The 19,025-nt window shown below is 37.7% G+C and overlaps 1 protein-coding gene across 1 annotated transcript in view; it reads right to left on the bottom strand.

The window, feature by feature from the left end:
- The window catches only part of RLF (RLF zinc finger), an 87,059-nt gene that overhangs the window by 45,670 nt on the left and 22,364 nt on the right, over positions 1–19,025 (bottom strand). The window contains exons 2-4 of the mRNA XM_045482320.1: positions 9,939–10,093; positions 8,779–8,860; positions 5,104–5,236 (exon numbers count right to left, since the gene is read on the bottom strand). Of these exons, the coding sequence (XP_045338276.1) occupies positions 5,104–5,236; positions 8,779–8,860; positions 9,939–10,093 (370 nt within the window). The remainder of the gene's footprint in view (positions 1–5,103; positions 5,237–8,778; positions 8,861–9,938; positions 10,094–19,025) is intronic.

Here is a 19,025-nt window from a genome sequence, read left to right as displayed (position 1 = left end):
GTTCTCTTGTGTGTAAATAAATAAATAAGTAGATCTATATCTATATATCTGTATATCTATATACATATAGATACATATATACATATACATATATATATATAGATATAGATATAGATATATAGATCTGTACAGTTTCTTAAATTCTTTTAAAAAATAAGTAATACCATATATGCACATGACATAAAATTCAAAAACACAAAAAAATGTTTATAAAGTTATCTCCTTTCTGCCCTAACTCCAGTCCTCCGGCCTTCTTCCCCCCAAAACAGTAACTGATAGATATCTCTCTCTCTCTCTCTCTCTCTATGTGTATGTATGTATGTATGTATGTATGTATGTGTGTGTGTGTGTGTGTGTGTATATATATAAAAATAAATATATATATATTAGGGGCACCTGGGTGGCTCAGTCAGTTACGCGTCTGACTTCAGCTCAGGTCATGATCTCACGGATAATGAGTTCACAGTTCATGGCCCCACGTCAGGCTCTTTTCTGACAGCTCAGAGCCTGGAGCTTGCTTCAGATTCTGTGTCTCCCTCTCTCTCTCTGCCCCTTCCCCGCTCATGCTTTGTCTCTTTGTCTCAAAAATAATAAACATTCACAAAAATTAAAATAAACAAACATTTAAAAAACCTCCCAATCTAATTCTTTCATATTATTTCCTGCCACATCTGTCACCCCAATATCCTATTCTGCCTATCATCAGATTCTGCTCTGTGTATCTGCCCTATAAGGCTATAAGCATTTTCACAAATCTCACCCTGAAGAGCTATACAACCCACCCTCTTCTAAATTCTTACAGCATTAAAAAAAAAATTCCCACAGTATTTTACTTCCTTCACTGTACTTACTTTTCTCTTTAACTACAGGAATAAAGGATTACAGTGTACAGAGATTACTACCTCATGTTTTGGAATCACATTCAATGTGAGGCTGAATCAGGTCTCTGACACATACTAGTTGTGAGACCCTTGGACAATTAACTGACCTCTCTGAGCCTCAGGTTTCTTCATCTGTTAAAAAAAAATTAGTAATATCCACCTCACAGAGCTGAATGAATCATAGATGAACTACCGTAACACAGATAAGACACTTGGCACAGGGCCAGGCACAGAGTAAATGCTCAATACTAGTTGCTATTATCTGTTTCTGTCTTCTCCCTTACTACACCATCAGCAATTTGTGAATACCGTGTCTTGTTAACTTCTATATTCCCTGCAGCACTAAACACAATGCCTTACATATTAGAGAGGTTTTACAAAACCATATATTTAGCAACTGAGTGGTTATCATGCTTCAATCAAAAACTTTCAATATCTCCTCACCTGTGTTCAAATTCTGCCTCCCAATTTTAACCACGTGGCCTTAGGCATGTGTAATGTCTCACCTGGTTTATGGACTAAATGAGATATGGAAAGCACTAATATGGTACTTATCACATAACAAACACTCTAAATTATAGAGGTAAAACTAATTTACTCAATGTACTATAGTTAAACCACCATATCGACTTTGAACATACAGACCAATCTTGCATTTTAAATTTTTTTTTTTTTTTCAACGTTTATTTATTTTTGGGACAGAGAGAGACAGAGCATGAACGGGGGAGGGGCAGAGAGAGAGGGAGACACAGAATCGGAAACAGGCTCCAGGCTCCGAGCCATCAGCCCAGAGCCCGATGCGGGGCTCGAACTCACGGACCGCGAGATCGTGACCTGGCTGAAGTCGGGCGCTTAACCGACTGCGCCACCCAGGCGCCCCCAATCTTGCATTTTAAAATTCATTTCAGGGCTGCCCGGGTGGTGCAGTCAGTTAAGCATCCAGACTCTTGGTTTTGCCTCAGATCATGATCTCACAGTTCATGAGTTCAAGCACTGCATCAGGCTCTACGCTGACAACTCAGGGCCTGCTTGGGGGATTTCCCTCTCCCTCTCTGCCCCTCCCCTGCTCAGGCACTTGCATGCTCTCAAAAAATAAACATTTAAAAAATAAAAAAAAAAAAACCAGGGGCACCTGGGTGGCTCAGGTGGTTAAGCGGCTGACTTTGGCTCAGTTCATGATCTCATGGTTCAGGAATTCAGGCCCTGCATCCAGCTCCGCACTCACAGCACAGAGCCTACTTGGGATTCTCTCTCTCTGTTCCTCCCTCAGTTGTGCTCTCTCTCTCAGGATAGATAAACTTTATAAATAAATAAGCTTTATAGATAAATTCATTTCAAGTTATGCATCTTAACTTTGTTTTTTAAAACGAAATCCATCCATACATTCAATATTTAAAAATGATATAATAAAGTATAGACATCCCCTTCCTAATTGGGACTCTTTCTGTATTTTTTTGGTCATTTTAGTATAAAATAATTTTCAATCATATATCCTTTCTTCCATCTAGATTCAACAAATGAACTGTTGTCATTTCTTTACTTCGCTTTTCTTTTCCTGAACCATTTAAAAGTAAACTGCAAACATCACGATACTTCATCATGTAAAAAGTGGTTAACATTTAAGGTCCAATTAAAAACAGCCGTTTTTTTATTTTTTAACAGGAAAGCCTGTTTTTATTTTTACTGGAAGGCTCAAGTGGCACCTGACAATTCATAAAATGGCTTCCGAGGTAGGGGGCAGAAGGGACACAAAAAATAAACTGGGGTGGGAAAGAAATACAACCAGGAGGAGGTATAAGAGCTGGTTCCTTATCAGCCTGATTTGGGAAAGGAGTTGGTGACTCTGAACAAGGATGTATCCCTTCCTTCAACCTTTGGGAGGGGAGAGAGAAAAAAAGGAAAAGACTGTGGCTTTGGCCCTCCTGAGTCTCCTACTGGCATAAGTTATGGGAAAGGGTGGGGGCGGGGGGCTGGGTAGGTGGGTAGGGTACAGGTCAGTTGGCAAAACTGACAGATATCAGATGGTGGCTCTGGGTGTCCTTTGAGTTATAGTTGGAATCTCTCCATTATGGTAGTGGGGGCTCCCCACTGATGGTAGCTGAGGTCTCCTAGTCTGTAGGTTACCTGGATCCAGGTGGCTGCTGCCATTGCCACTGTGAGGAGGGGTAGTTTTGTGACTCCTGGAGCTCAGGACAGGAACTACGAGTGAGACCTTAGCTGGGCTTGGTCTTGCCATCCCCATCATCTGTGGCAGGCTGCTGGGGTAGCCTGGGGTGGAAAGGCCTTCAGTACCTGGGCTGGAATCTGGGTGGGAGAACCTGCTATTTCCCTGCTGATTATGCCAGGCAGAAGTGCCAACAACCGATACTCATTACATACTTCAGTAATAAACTTTGGGCTTGAATTCTTGAATTCAAGAATTCAAGGCAGGAAAAACAAAACCCTGACAGATCTTTTTTTTTAAATCCACAAAAATAAACTGAAAAGCATTTATTGAGTTCCTTGGAGGGTTAAAATGTGTACTTTTATGCTTCTGATGACTACATCATTGAACAGAAGAGAATCAACGAGAGGATAATCACTGCTTTCTAATTTCAAATATATGTTAATACCTGGGCTACAAAGGGCAGTGGGGCTATAAAAGAAGCTTTCTTTAATTTCTGTAATGTTTATTTTTGAGCACATGCATGCGTGCACACGAGCACGAGCAGGGGAGGGGCAGAGAGAGGGAGACAGAGGATCCAGCAGGCTCCATCCACACTGTCAGCGCAGGGGCCGATGTGGGGCTCAAACTCACAAACCATGAGAGCATGACCTTAACCAAAACCAAGAGTCGGCTGCTTAACTGACTGAGCCCCCCAGGCTCCCCTAAAGAAAGCTTTCTAATCTTCTGACCTGAAATTAGAGTCAGGGCCAACTGAGAAAGCAGGCAGACTATATAGGCTGCCCCCCATTTATATGCTAGTTCACAGAATAATTCCTTAGACATGTCGCTGTTCTGTGCACAGTCTTACAGATAGTGGGCACTTCATCTTTACTGAATAGATAGGATACCACAAGATGTTAGGTGAACAGTGCTTCCCTCCATCTCTTGATTTTTTTCTATGTGAAAAGAAATTAAGTACTGTTAACTCCTGAGTGGGGTGATGTATCTGACTCGCACATCAAGGGAAAATAAAGTGGGGACATTTAATGCTACTCTAGCCTTCTTCCTGTTGAGCTTAGGCCTGCCTCTAGAGAGTAACAGAATAAGTGCTCTTCTCTGCCCTAGTCAGACTTTATCTGGACTGGGATCTGCCTAATTCTGGGATTCTTCTGAAACTATTTGGCTCTATCCTCTAAGCAACTTATATTAATAAGAAAGGTGATATTTTAGCCTCCATTTGCCTACATCCACAAATGGGATGACATATACTGGGAACCTGAACAGAAAACAATAAAACCAACCTCTTTTCTATTTAACAGCTCTTTCCTTTGTTCTTTTCCTCTTTTGTCAATGTGACTAATAAGCAGGAGAATTAGCAGAGGAAAGGGATCAAGAGAAAACTCGAAGTACCCTCCTTGCCAATCTTCTCACTATACGGAAAACCCAAACAGCATGTCTACAGTAGGCTGTCAAACTTGGTGAATGAATAAGCTAACTAGGATATTTTAAGGCATCAACATTCAAATGGTCTGTTCAAGACCTAAGTTAAAGATATACCAAAAGTATAAATAAAAACTCTCCTGAAGCTCATTTTTATTCCTGAAACATACTTAACAGAATGTGGTCCTTTTAATTTTCTACTAACTTAAAGCAAATGAAATCACAATTGGTCGTGGTACCAAATGAAATAACTTTTTGTGTCTAAAATGCAAATACCAACTCAATTCCATAAATCTTCTGGTGTTAAAACTGACAATTTTGTAAATAAAATTTTCATTCTCTGTATTTCTCTACAAAATGCTGAATTCCAATTATTTCATAAGTTTAAAATAAAAAAGCAATTTTTCCATGGTCCTTAGTTGTAGTAACCAGTGAACAAAACACGAGCAAAGCTCTACCATATACTAAAGACTAGGAAGACATTAAATGCTAACAGTTAGTTTTCACTATTCAAAGGAGAACAGACTGGGTAGGGATACACAGGTGATATTCACAAAATTTTAAGCCATAAATGAATTCTAATTCTCTTAGATCTAACTCTTCCTTCAATATAGTCAGTAAAGTTTTATGGCTTACCTTCTTCTGTTTCTACTGGCTGTTGAGACAGAATTTTAAGAAGAACTGGGTTTTTCCACACTCCTTCCTTGGTAACATGAACCAATATTTGTAGGTTATTATTCCCAAATTCCAATAATGCATCATGTGACTCCTAAAACAAAAAACAGCATATCCAGAAAACAGACTAATAAGCAATATAAAATGTATTTTTTGCCTTTTCAATGTATCTGAATGTCTATGAAAGGAACTTAGATTTCCAAAAGAGAAATAAGCAGGAAAAAAAACCATCCTCAAAGCTCTGTTTATTTTTAAAAGTGAAACTAGAGGGGCGCCTGGGTGGCTCAGTCAGCTGAAAGTCTGGCTCTTGGTTTCAGCTCAGATCTTAATCTCACAGTTGGTGAATTCGAGCCCTGTGTCAGGTTCCTTGCTGACAGTACAGAGCCTGCTTGGAATTCTCTCTCTCTCCCTCCCTCTCTCTGCCCCCCCACTTCTCTCTCTCTCAAAATAAACTTAAAAAAAAAAAAAAAAAAAAAAAGAAACTAGGGTATTTTCACTAAAGAGCACCTTTAAAATGCTTTCCTAGGGGTGCCTGGGGGGCTTGGTTGGTTAAGTGTCTGACTCTTCGTTTCAGCTCAGGTCATGATCTCATGGTTTGTGCGTTCAAGCCCCGTGTCGGGCTCTGTGCTGACAGCACAGAGCCTGCTTGAGATTCTCTCTCCTTCTCTTTCCCTCCCATGCTCACACACACTCTCTCTCTCAAAATAAACTTAAAAATAAAATAAAATGTTTTCCTAAATTCTCCTTAGGTAAAATTATGACCATAATTCAATTTACAACCTCACATTAATAATTTTATTAAAAAAAATTTTTTTAATGTTTATTTATTTTTGAGAGAGAGACAGACAAGTGGGAGCCAGGAAGGGCAGAGAGAGAGGGAGACACAGAATCTGAAGCAGGCTGAGCTTTCAGCACAGAGCCCGATGCAGGGCTTGAACTCACAAACTATGAGACTCATGAACCATGAGATCATGACCTGAAGTTGGAGGCTTAACAGACTGAGCCACCCAACTGTCCAATTACTAAATTATTTTAAGGCTATTTAATAGCTTTCTTTTAAAAGATTCCACAGTATTCACAAGGCACTTTGATGGCTCAGTTAGTTAAGCGCCAGACTTCAGCTCAGGTCATGATCTTGCGGTTTGTGAGTTCGAGCCCCATAATCGGGTTCTCTTCTGTCAGCAAACAGCCTGCTTCAGATCCTCTATCTCCCTCTCTTCCTGCCCCTGCCCTGCCTTGCACACTCTCTCTCTCAAAAGTAAACATTAAAAAAACTTTTTTAATAAATAAAGGGTTCCATGGTATTCACAAAGGCAATGTATTCCTTCTAATAGAAATATTAATTTAATGATACCAACTGATAAATTTTTTCATTGTTTAAATTCTTCTATCAAAAGACGTTATTTTTTTATTATTATTATTATTTTTTTAATGTTTATTTATTTTTGAGACAGAGAGAGACAGAGCATGAATGGGGGAGGGTCAGAGAGAGAGGGAGACACAGAATCTGAAGCAGGCTCCAGGCTCTGAGCTGTCAGCACAGAGCCCGATGCGGGGCTTGAACTCACGGACCGCGAGATCATGACCTGAGCCGAAGTTGGACGCTTAACCGACTGAGCCACCCAGGTGCCCCTCAAAAGACTTTTTAAATGAAAAGTGGCTCTATATAAAATGTCATGGAAAGTCTAGGTTATCAGCTATCATTCTATCTCCTCGGAAAACAAAATATAATTGCCAATAGTTTGTTCTTTAAAATATTTATGTACACAAAGGGTCAGGAGAAAGGAGTCAGAAATTTAACTTGACATAAATGATTAAGTATATGTCTCCAATGTCCACTATTACTAGTGAGGATTATTGGTTGTTCCCATATTCTGAAATTTTAATGTGTTTGCTCTTATTCATTGTCTCCCTTCATCTCTACCCCTCCCCTGCTCATTCTCGCCCTCAAAATAAATAAACTTAAAAAAAAGTTGCAAAAAACAGGATTGCGGTTTTGTTTATTAGAAAATTCATTTCAGGATGTATTTTCATATTCATAGGCAAAAGACGTGGAAGGGTTACACAAGCTGAAAATAGGGAATGAGCGTGTTCTATTTGTGGCCTGCTCTGATAACAACTGTTCTCTTACCAAAAGTTTCCTCAAAACCATCTACTGCCTTGTTCATTTATCACTAAAATAAGAAAACTTCAGGGTTTTACCTTTTAGTGTTCAACAGGGACCACGTCTTACATTTATCTGTACCTCTACTACATTTATTTTATTGAACACATATTCAAAAATATATCTTGTATGATAAATACTGGAAAAAGTTACACAGGTGTAGGGGAAAGGCAAATATTTTGTGCAGGCATACAATCTAAGAAAAGAATGAAGAAACAGGACAGTATTCTCTCTGCAAAGGATACTAATATAAATAATAGTAATAGCCTTAACAAGAATAGGGAGATTTGCCCTTCTAGACTGTTGTATGCCAGGACAAAACTACTGGCAAGCCTCAAAACACAGCATAACAAAATCAGTGTGTTATGTATGAGAGATGATTTTAGCACCCATATGAATATTTGAGGAATTAGGACCATGTTATAGGGATTAAAACAGGCCAAAGACATGAGAAAAAAAATCCTCTTTTCCCCAAAAAGAAAAAGATTAACACTGTTGTCATTTCATTTTGAGTTATACACCCCAGAAGAAAGAAACTGCCAGATAAAGAAGTATGTCTGTTAACATCTAAATATTTACTTGTGCCTACATGAAACAGGTCTGGGCTACTACAGAGTTATGTCCTCGAGGAAGCAGTTAGCAAAACAAGCTCTGGATATAAATCTGGGTGTAACTTTGGGTAAGCTAATCAACACTCCATGCCTAGTCTTCCTATTTGTAAATGGGGATTCAAATGATCACTACATTATAGGCTTGTAATTTGATTAAAAGACACAAAACACATTAAAAGACACAAAACACACAAAACAATGTAGAGCAGTATTTAGTACATAGTGATAACCAACTATTTTTTTTTAAATAGTTTTTCAGTCTCTGTCAGTAACAGGCAAATTTGCCTCCTGTTACTGGCATTTTACTTGCTTTTCCTCCTATCCTATTATCTCCTCCACAACTCGTTACTTTCTGATGTGCTGCTCACCTTTTACGAAAGTGGATAATCAAGCCAATATGAGAGCCAATGGAGCTCTTCTGCAAACAAAATGCATGAGCAGAATCTATGATGACTATTTTGGCTGTTCGAGAGACTTATACTGCTAGACATAATCCCTAATGTTAGAGGGAAATTACTAGATAAGTGTACAAAGAATGATCCAAATACTGCTACCTTATAACCAACCATATACAACTTTACATTTTTAATAGCTTTTTTCTGTCTAAAACTTTGTTTTTGAATAATGAAAACTTCTATGTTGATTCCTAAGCTATATAATGGCTAACAAAACCAAATGAAAGAATAAAACAATTTTTAACACACCCCCTTCATCTGGAAGGCATCTTTCTCAAAATTTCATGAAATTAATATACAGTATGCTTGTTTTTCTTCCAAGTTTTCAATTTTATTTGCTGGGAGGAATTAACTAAGTGTCTTGGATATCTAAACAGAGAACTTTTTTGAGCCCAAATCAACTCACCTGTAGAGACTGAAGGAAGAGTACCCAGACTTCACATGGCAGTTCACTTTCAGACACTGAAAGCAATAATTCAAAACAGCTCCTATAATATAAAATAATGAAGTCAATATACAAAGGTGGTTATAGTAGTTATAAGCATAATCAAATACAGTACAACAGTGATACTGAATATACACTTTACATTTGTTTAGATTATTTGAAATTTGTTTCTCACTCTTCAAAATTTTCTTCAACACTGTTATATTGGCTTTTCAACTTTAAAAAAGAGAATAAAGAAAAACCAGGCATCTTTATAATTACATTGTGGCTTTAGAAGTCGGTAATAATATATTCCTTTTAGAAACCATATTGCAAGCAGTTTTATTTAGTTTTATTAGGATGTGGGGAGGGCACACAAATAGGAACCATTTTGATTCCTGAAGACAAAAATAGGAGCAAAATATTGTCAATGCAGCTGATAAAGAGATAAATATTGTAACTGTCATCTATATAGATTCTTGTCACTTGCAGAGGAAGCAGAAATACTGACAAGGCCAACTCTTTGTCTTTAACAAATCAAGACTACCCAGACTAGAATCCTTCCAAACAATCTGTAAGCTAAACCAATCTAAAAACTGAATAGTTGTACCTTTTCAATTTGCAGATGAAAATTGCATTAAAGGTGTAATTTTATCTGTTACTACAACAGCCAAATATTAAAACAACAGCTAAATCATCATGGACTCAGGGTAGTAATCTTATACTATATCCTGATATTGTCCGCTAATAAAATTATTCTTAGTTCAAATAATGTAATTGAATTGTAGAATTTCAGAGTATTTCTCCACAAAGTGATCCTCAAAGACCACTACAGTTTCCAGATACTGTCACTTAAATTGATCTATACCTAAGAACAGAGAGAAAATGTATTATTCTTGGATGCTAAGCCTGAGTAGAAGAGACTCTGGAGGCATTTAAAGATTACGTTGTTTGGCTGGAGCTTTGCTTGCACTTTATTTCCTGGGAACCAGAGTATGAAGGCTCAGAGCAAAGGAAATTTCATTCAAAGGTATGGCTTTAATGGTGCTCTGAATAATGTGATTTCATAGTAAAGAAAAGTCAAGCAAACATTACAACCAGAAGTACTCAATTTTAACAGTGACTTAAGTACTTAAACTTACAGTACTAATCTGCCAAGCACTAACAGGACATCTTCACATTCAGTAGTTAAATATGGGCGTGCACTGGCAAAGCTTTGGATGGCAAGTCGATATACCTCCAGAAGATACACCATATGTTCTGAGGCATTCTTGTTGCTTGCGTACTGCAATAAGGTCTAAAAAATAAAATTAGAGTATTAATTATTTAAGAAATAAAAACAATGAAACAGACTGTCTTTGTTCTCAAATACTGTCACTCCCCTTTTTTCTAACAAATGCACACACCTTTTATTTGCCTTTTTAGCCTCTCATTTGTTTATAGGATTCTATTCTCTTTTTTTAAATGTTTGCTTGCTTACTCTGAGAGAAACAGAGTATGAGCAAGGAAGGGGCAGACAGAGAGGGAGAAAGAGAATCCCAAACAGGCTCCGCACTGTCAACAAACTGCATGATGCAGGGCTCGATCCCATGAACTGTGAGATCATGACCTGAGCTAAAATCAAGAGTTGGATATTCAACTGACTGAGCCACCCAGGCACCCCGAGAAGACTCTATTTTCATCATTTAATGAATTGTTTCTGCTGAATTAAAGAAAAGCCAGAACTGCTCTTTTGACATGAGAATAAATCTAAAGGTAAAGCCATAAAATCTCTATAGTTATTCTCACTAGAAGTCTGGAGTTATGATCTCTGAAATTCAATAATAAGTTTCATTAATAGATTAAATTGAGCACCAGCCAGTAGTAAGCACTGGGTATATGAGAATAGGACTATGGTTCCTGCCTTCTACAAGAAGACATTTATTCCTGAGTATGGCCCTCAGCTCTATAGCTCTAAAAATCCATTTTTCTCTCCACACATAGAACTGATTAGGCTTAATTTACACCAACCAATTTATGAAAGAATGATGTTGTATTTTTATTTTCAATGAAGTTTATTTTTTAAAAATCCACATATAGGCCAAATGCCAATTTATTTGTTTATAATAGGAGACAGTCATATTACCACCCAGAGTAATGCCTTACCCATAGTGTGGTTACCTAAGAGGGTGTATCTGGTGAGTATGAAATCTAAAACAAAGGAAAATGGAACTACAATCAAGCCTAATAAATTACATGTGTCCAACACGAAGAATTTGTTAAAATGATGGTGGAAAGCTGGCTTATGTTCTCTCTGGACAATGCTAGAAAATCACTGCAAAATTCTTGCTTGGGGACTCTAAGTTCCACAGGGTTGTGCTCTCTTCTATTAATATATATATCTTCCTTCCAACAACTGCTTAGGTTTTGCTTATGCTCAACTGATATATCTAGTTAGGTTACCACTTGAATTATGCATAGGCAGCATACAAGTTTTTTCCTTCAGAATACACATTCTGACTGGACCAGTGTCTTATTTTCAAAGGGTAGCTTTATCTTGAGCGAATTACATATGATTTGAATTCATTACCCCCAGTATAATTTCTTCAAAAAGTCCTAACTTCCTGTCTTCACTTTAATTTTTCTGCGTGAAGAACCACAAATAGTTATAGTAGCACTACAGGATTCCACTGGATTTTTTGCAGCTTCAGTTTCTAAAAAGGCCTTATATCAGTTCTGATAATTAAGAACTGACTAGTCTTGATTGCTTAAAAAAAAAAAAAAAAAAAACTTACAAGGAAATACATCATAAACAATTATACCATATATAGTAAAACTCTTAGCTAACACATTGGATTATCTGGTCTTTGCATACTTGAGTGATCAAGCCAGTTGTTTTAGTATACCAATTCAATTAGGTATCTTGCTTCTTTATCACAGTTTAGATATGAGCTCCTTCTGTATTTTCAGAGGAGCATTATGTCCTCATTTAATCAAATCCCAAATTTTAGGGGCGCCTGGGTGGCTCAGTCAGTTGAGCGTCCAACTTCAGCTCAGGTCATGATCTCACAGTTCATGGGTTCGAGCCCTGCATCAGGCTGTGTGGTGACAGCCCGGAGCCTGGAGCCTGGAGCCTGCTTCGGATTCGGTGTCTCCCTCTCTCTCTGCCTCTCCCCTGTTTAGTCTCTGTCTCTCAAAAATAAATAAACATTAAAAATATATATGTAAAAGAAATCCCAAATTTTAATAAAATAAAAACTTAATAATATCAAAGGTTCTTAAAACTGAGCCCACAACAATCCTTTTTGCAGCTAAATGAGTACACAAAAGGAATGGAGATTATGTGATTATCTGTTATATAAATAAAAATTCACATAATCTCTCTTAAGAAATTTATTAAAATCTATGTTACAAACAAAGTCTGTTTCAGGTCAGCAAATTACTTAATTGTCTGCATTGGTTAAACCAGAGAGCTTGATAAATTTATACTCAATACCAGATTTTATGCTCCCTGAGGTCAGATATTATGTGTTTTCAATCTTTACAGGACTAACAATTCTCCACCCACTCCCACCCCCATAGAACATTCTCAAGTCTCATTAAATGTTTGCTAATCCATTCATCATTTTATTCACTGGACAAATATTTACCGATAGCTTACTCTAACCTACACTGTTAGGTACTGGGGGAAAAAGACATGGGGGCCTATCCTCATGGAGATTTCAGAATGAGTCAACAGTGTGACAGTTGAAACCACACATGCAAATTAACCAACTGCTGCCTAAAGTATACAAAGAGAAGGGTTGAATGCATACAGATGAGGTGGGTCTTTCCAGTCCACCTTCCCACTAAGAATGCTCCTGCCACCAATCTAGTATCTTATGACACATTTCATGAAGACTTCCACAAGCTACACAATTTCAAAGATTCAATACCCCATGGATATTTATGTTTATAGCTTGCCCTATACTGATTTATATAATTTTATATTCCTAAATCTTTTCATCCTTATGTGTTAGTCCAATTAAATAGATCTTCTTAACATTATCCACTATGACATACTCTGAGCATTTGAAGATTCACTGAAACAATCTTTCTCACAATCACCTTTTTAAAAAAATTCAAGATTAAGCTGAATTACAGCCATCCAAATAATATTTAAGTATCTCATGTAAACAAAATTCCATCAGAAGCAGTAAAGAAAAATAGGTCTTATTTCTCCTTAGAAATTTTATTTTAGACACCAAGAAAACTGAAAGAGAAAGGGAAGATAAATAATAAATATCACTTCCTCAAGCTCATTAGGATTCTACAGAGACCAAATTAATGTCCCCTCTCTGTTTCAATAAACTCATTTATTCCACAAACACCTACTATGTGGTAATACTGTGCTGAGTAGTAAGGATGGAAATTCTACTCCTGCCCTTAAACAGAAAGGTATACTGAGAGGTCAGATACACGTGCATCTCTATAGGCGCCATTTTTGATGATTTTAAACACTCTTACTGGGGTGCTCTCATGCATATCCCAGGCAGATTACCTCTCAAGTCTTTGTTAAAAACCTCAACTGCCTATTAGACATTTCCATCTGAATGTCCTACTCAAATCGCAAACTCAACATGTCCAAAACAAACATCTTCCCCAGCAGATATGCTCTTCCTCCTATGTTCCATCTGCCTCTTTTCAGGAGCCAGAGCTAAAAAACTAAATCACCACCCCACAGTTTGTTGATTCAACCTCAGAAATACTTTTGTTTCCTACCCCTATGCTTTACTTCTATAGCTAGTGACCCTGACCAGGCCCCCAACATAGTTTACTATGGACTCATCTGGACTTCTACAATAGTTTACTTCTCCAGGCTAAATACGTTCTGTATGCTATAATCACAACATATATGTATATTAAAAAAAAATAATAATGCACAGGGGAAAACTTAGAAGGAACTCAACTAAAATGCTAATATGGTTAGCACTGGGACAGTAGTAGCATTATGAACAATTTTTTTGTTGTTTTCATATTTTTCTGAACTTCCCAAATTTCTTTTTAAAATTATTTTATTTTATTTTTAAAGTTTATTTATTTATTTTGAGAGACACAGTACAAATTGGGGGTGGGGGTGGGCAGAGAAAGAGGGAGAGAGAGAATTCTACGAGGGATGAGGGGCTCAAACCCACAAAGCTGGGAGATCATGACCTGAGTCAAAACCAAGAGTGGGATGCTTAACCAACTGAACCACACAGGCACCCCCAAGTTTCTTTTTTTTTTTTTAACTTTTTTTTTTTTTTTTTTTAAATTTTTATTTTGGAAAGAGTGCAGACACAAGCAGGGGAGAGGGAAGACAGAGAAAAGGAGAATCTCAAGAAGGCTCCATGCTCAGCACAAAGCCTGACTGGAGCTCGATCCCATGACTCTGGGATCATGACCTAAGCTGAAATCAAGAGTTGGATGCTCAACCGAGTCACCCAGCCACGCTCAAATTTTCTTTAGTGAACAATTATTATGCTTACAATGAAGGGGGAAAAAAAATCTCCCTTCATCTGAATTCTATCTACATTCCTCACTACATGGTTTCAAAGAGACTGGCACATCCTATTTTCCGAGAAACTATCTAAAAGGGAGCATTTTCTCAAGTTTATTTATTTAAAGTAATCTCTACGCCCAACATGCTCAAATTCACGACCCCAAGATCAAGAGTCACATGCTCTTGCAATTAAGCCAGTCAGATGCCCCAAAGAGGGAGCATTTCTTACAAAATAGTCATATTTTATGCAGGGATGTACTGCAATTTAAAACTCAAGTGGTTTAAGACTATTTTCTTTAATAGAAATATTCCCAATGGAATTCTCATAGTATTTTTGAGCACACAGTATTAGCTATGTATTCTCCTAGGAGTTTTCCATGCTACTAACACAATTTACAACAGCCCCTTTTTTTTTTAAGTTTATTTATTCCTTTTGAGAGCGAGAGAGAGAGTGAGAGAGAGAGAGAGAAGAGAGACAGCACGCATGCAAGTGGGGAAGGGGCAGAGAGAGAGAATTGCAAGCAGGCTCTGCACCACCAGTGCAGAACTTGATGGGGGGCTCAAACTCATGAACCAGGATCATGACCTGAGCCAAAGTCAGACACTTAAAACGACTTAGTCCCCCAGGTGCCCCTATCATCAGCCCATTTTATTTATTCTTTTTTAAGCTTTATTTTATTTTTATATTTATTTATTTATTTATTGACAGTGTGTGCACATGGGGTTGGGGTAGAGAGAGTGGGGGACAGAGGATCTGTGCTGACAGCAGAGAGCCTGATGTGGGGCTCAAACTCATGAACTGTAAGATCATGACCTGAGCCAAAGTCAGATGCTTAACCAACTGAGCCACCCAGGTGTCCCCAGCCCATTTTAAAACTGAAGAAACAAAAAGGTGCCTTGTTGACTCACTCGATAGAGCATGCAAGTCCTGATCTCAGGGCTGTTAAGTTTGAGCCCCACAATGGGTACAGAGATTACTTAAAAATAAAATCTTTTCCCCCTTTTTTTTTTTTTTAAAGTGAGGAAACAAAGAGGGGCACCTGGGTGGCTCAGTCAGTTAAGCATCTGACTCTTGATTTCAGCTCAGATCATGATCTTGTTTATGGGTCTGAGCCCCGCATCAGGCTCTGCGCTGACAGTGCAGAGCCTGCTTGGGATTCTCTCATTCCCTCTTTCTGCCTGTTCCTCCTCTGCTCGCTCAGTCTCTCTCTCAAAACGAATAAATAAACGTACGTACATACACACATAAGAAAGCAGAGACACAGATTAAGTTGTTTGCCCAAAGTCACCCACTAGCTAAGTGCAGGACTCAGAATTTAAATTTGAATTCAGAGGTACCGGGCTCCAGAGCCCACACTTCATCACTTTGCTGCATGTCTTTTCAGAATGCACAATTCTACAACTATTTTAAGTGTGCTTTTATTTTTTTAAGTTTATTTATTTTTGAAAGAGACAAGGAGGGAGAGAGGGAGGGAATCCCAAGCAGGTTATGTGCTGTGGGCACAGAGCATGACCTGGGGCTCAAACTCATGAACCGTGAGATCATAAACTGAGCCCAAACCAAGAGTCAAATGCTTATTAGCCAACTGAGCCACCCAGGTGCCCCTTTAAGTTGCTTTTAAATTCCTTTTTTCCTCTAAGCACTGTCTTTAATATTTTGTAGTATCATTAAAGTGACTGCTTCTGGGAAGGTTTTGCGGCAGTGATGCTAATTAATGCCCCACACTTTAGAATGCTGGTGGCTCACAAAGAAATGAAAAAAGGTATTTAGTGTTAAGGCTGCATGTCCCAAGGCAAAAGGAAATTATGTCACTTTTAACAGAAGAGATTTGCATTATTTCAAATTTTGCACATAAAGCGAGAAACCTTATTGATTTTAATTTCTCAACATATGAAATTCCCAGAATTAAAATAAATTTGAGTAAAATGTGATCGCACTATGACAGACAGGCTTCCAACAAGACTAAGTCTGATTTCTGAAGTATGGCTCAAGTTTGAAAAAGCAAAAGGGAGAGGAACAGGAGGACTCCAAATAGACAGCAACTTGAACAGTCAGAAAAGATGACTAGAACAGATGGGGGCAAATGGTGACAAGACTTAACGTCACTTGGTGAGGAAACACTGGAGGTTTCCCATGAAGAGACTAAGCTGGGTGTGAGATGAAATGGAAGGGGAGGAAAATGGCTGGCTGCTCACACAGAAAAAGTGGGTAGAGTCAACTAAAACCTTTAAGTCTTTTACATACGTTGCTATCAGGCTCCACTTCACACTTTCCATATTGAGTATAGTTGGTTTTTCAAACCCAGAAATATGACTTACTTATTACTCTATCTTATCTACCTAATTCATCCATCCTGATTAAATTTCATTGGATTCAGTCCATCATCCCAGCCCACCCAGATTATTTTTAGATACTGATTCTGTCATAAGATTTAACTATGGTTTCTTGCTTCATTTCATTTTCAATTGTAGTGTATGTGCTGCTGAGGCAAGCACCATTTTCAATTCTAACAGAATACCTTTTCCTGTGTTGCCCTAAAACTAGTATCATTTACTGTTTAAAAAACAGAGAGATGGAGAAGTAGAAATAATATCAAGAATCCACACTACCACCACCCAGAAACAGACCACTGTTAACAGGTAATATTAAATCTGAGGGGGTTTTAATGCCTAAATAGAAACATTTTAATGGAATCATACTATACATTATTTTGTAACATTTTCCCCAACATCAGTATGTTATAGTTGCACAGGCTTGTGAATGTATCACAATTTATTACCCAATTCTCTTTTTCTGGACATTATAGTTTTTAACTTTGTACTGTTACACATAATGTTGAAGGCATTCCTCTAACTTCTTGCATGTATTCTTCATGACAATTTTCTTAGGATAATAGCCTATAAATGGGATTGCTAGGTCAAAAGATGCATAATTTTTAAAGCTTTACATTGTGCCAAATTCTGCTCCAGAAAATTTGTTCCAATTTACATTCCTATTATTAGTGTTAGACAGTGACAGATTGGGAGCTGTCACAATTATTGTATATTGCAATCTAAATATGATTTTTTGAGGGTCAACTGGATAGGAGAAATACAATTATTTTGTTTATTCAATTTAACAATCCTTTCATTACTGGTGAAGTTGAATAAAATTTTCATATATTTCTTTTATGAGGTAATCTTAAGTTACTACAGCATCTTATGAGGTATCTTCATCTGAATTATCAATAACAGTAAGGAAGAGAGCTTGGATGGGAATAGCTCCAACAGTTAACTTCAATCTTTCAAAAAATCAAAGAGGACAAAATACTTCTAACTCATTCTATATGGTCAGCACTATTCTGATACCAAAGCCAAAGAAAGACTACAAGTAGGAAAACTACAGATCAAGATCCCTTATAAGCACTGATAAAAAATTCATTGGGTCACCAGGGTGGTTCAGTTGGTTAAGTGTCCGACTCTTGTCATGAACCCAGGGTCATGAGATTGAACCCCATGTCAGGCTCTGAGCTGACTGTGTGGATCCTGCTTGGGATTCTATCTCTCTGCCCCTCTCCTACCCTTGCGTGCAGGCTCTCTCTTAAATTAAAAAAAAAAAACAACAACCGCGAAATACTACCAATCTAAATTCAATGGCATATTAAAATGGATTAGATACCATGACCAAATGGGATTTATTCCTGGAATGCAAGGATGGTTCAGCATATGAAAATCAATGTAAAAACTACATTAATAGAATAAAGGGGAAAAAACTTCACAAGATCATTTCAACTAATGCAGAAAAGGTGTCTGAAAAATTCAAGAACTTTTCATGATAAAAAATAATCAACAAGGAACAGAAGAAAACTATCTCGGTGTGCCTGGCTGGCTCAGTCAGTTGAACATCTGACTTCAGCTCAGGTCATGAACTCAAGGTTCATGAATTCAAGCCCCACATCAGTCTCTGGGCTGAAAGCTCAGAGCCTGGAGCCTGCTTTGAATTCTGTGTCTGCCCGTCTCTGCTCCTCCCCCACTCACACTCTGTCTCTCCCTCAAAAATAAGTAAACATTAAAAAAATGTTTGAATAAAAAAGAAAAAACTAGGGGCGCCTGGGTGGCACAGTCGGTTAAGCGTCCGACTTCAGCCAGGTCATGATCTCGCGGTCCGTGAGTTCAAGCCCCGCGTCAGGCTCTGGGCTGATGGCTCGGAGCCTGGAGCCTGTTTCCGATTCTGTGTCTCCCTCTCTCTCTACCCCTCCCCCGTTCATGCTCTGTCTCTCTCTGTCCCAAAAATAAATAAACGTTTAAAAAAAAAAAAAAAGAAAAACTATCTCAACATAATATACACCAATAATAGATGAAAACCCACAGCTAACATTATACTCAATGGTGAAAGACTGAAAGCGTTTCCTTTAAGATCAGGAAAAAAGATGCCTATTATCACCACTTCTATTCAACATACTACTGGAAGTCATAGTAAGAGCAATTAGGCAAGAAAAAGAAACAAAAAGCAACCAAACTGGAGAGAAAGTAAAAGTTTCAATGTTTTGTAAACAACATGATTGTACATGTAGAAAGTGCTAAAGATTCCACATTAAAAAAATAATAATAAATTTGAATAATCAAATTGAGCAAACTTGCAGGATACAAAATCAACACACAAAAATCAGTTGATTTTATACACTAACAATGACATATCTGAAAAAGAAGTTAACTAGTCCATTTACAATAACATCAAAGAAATAGGAAT

Source organism: Leopardus geoffroyi, chromosome C1 (assembly GCF_018350155.1).
Source record: "Leopardus geoffroyi isolate Oge1 chromosome C1, O.geoffroyi_Oge1_pat1.0, whole genome shotgun sequence".
Classification (NCBI taxonomy): Eukaryota; Metazoa; Chordata; class Mammalia; order Carnivora; family Felidae; genus Leopardus; species Leopardus geoffroyi.
The sequence above is the reverse complement of the archived record's forward strand: the minus strand, read 5'-3'. Positions and strand labels throughout refer to the sequence as shown.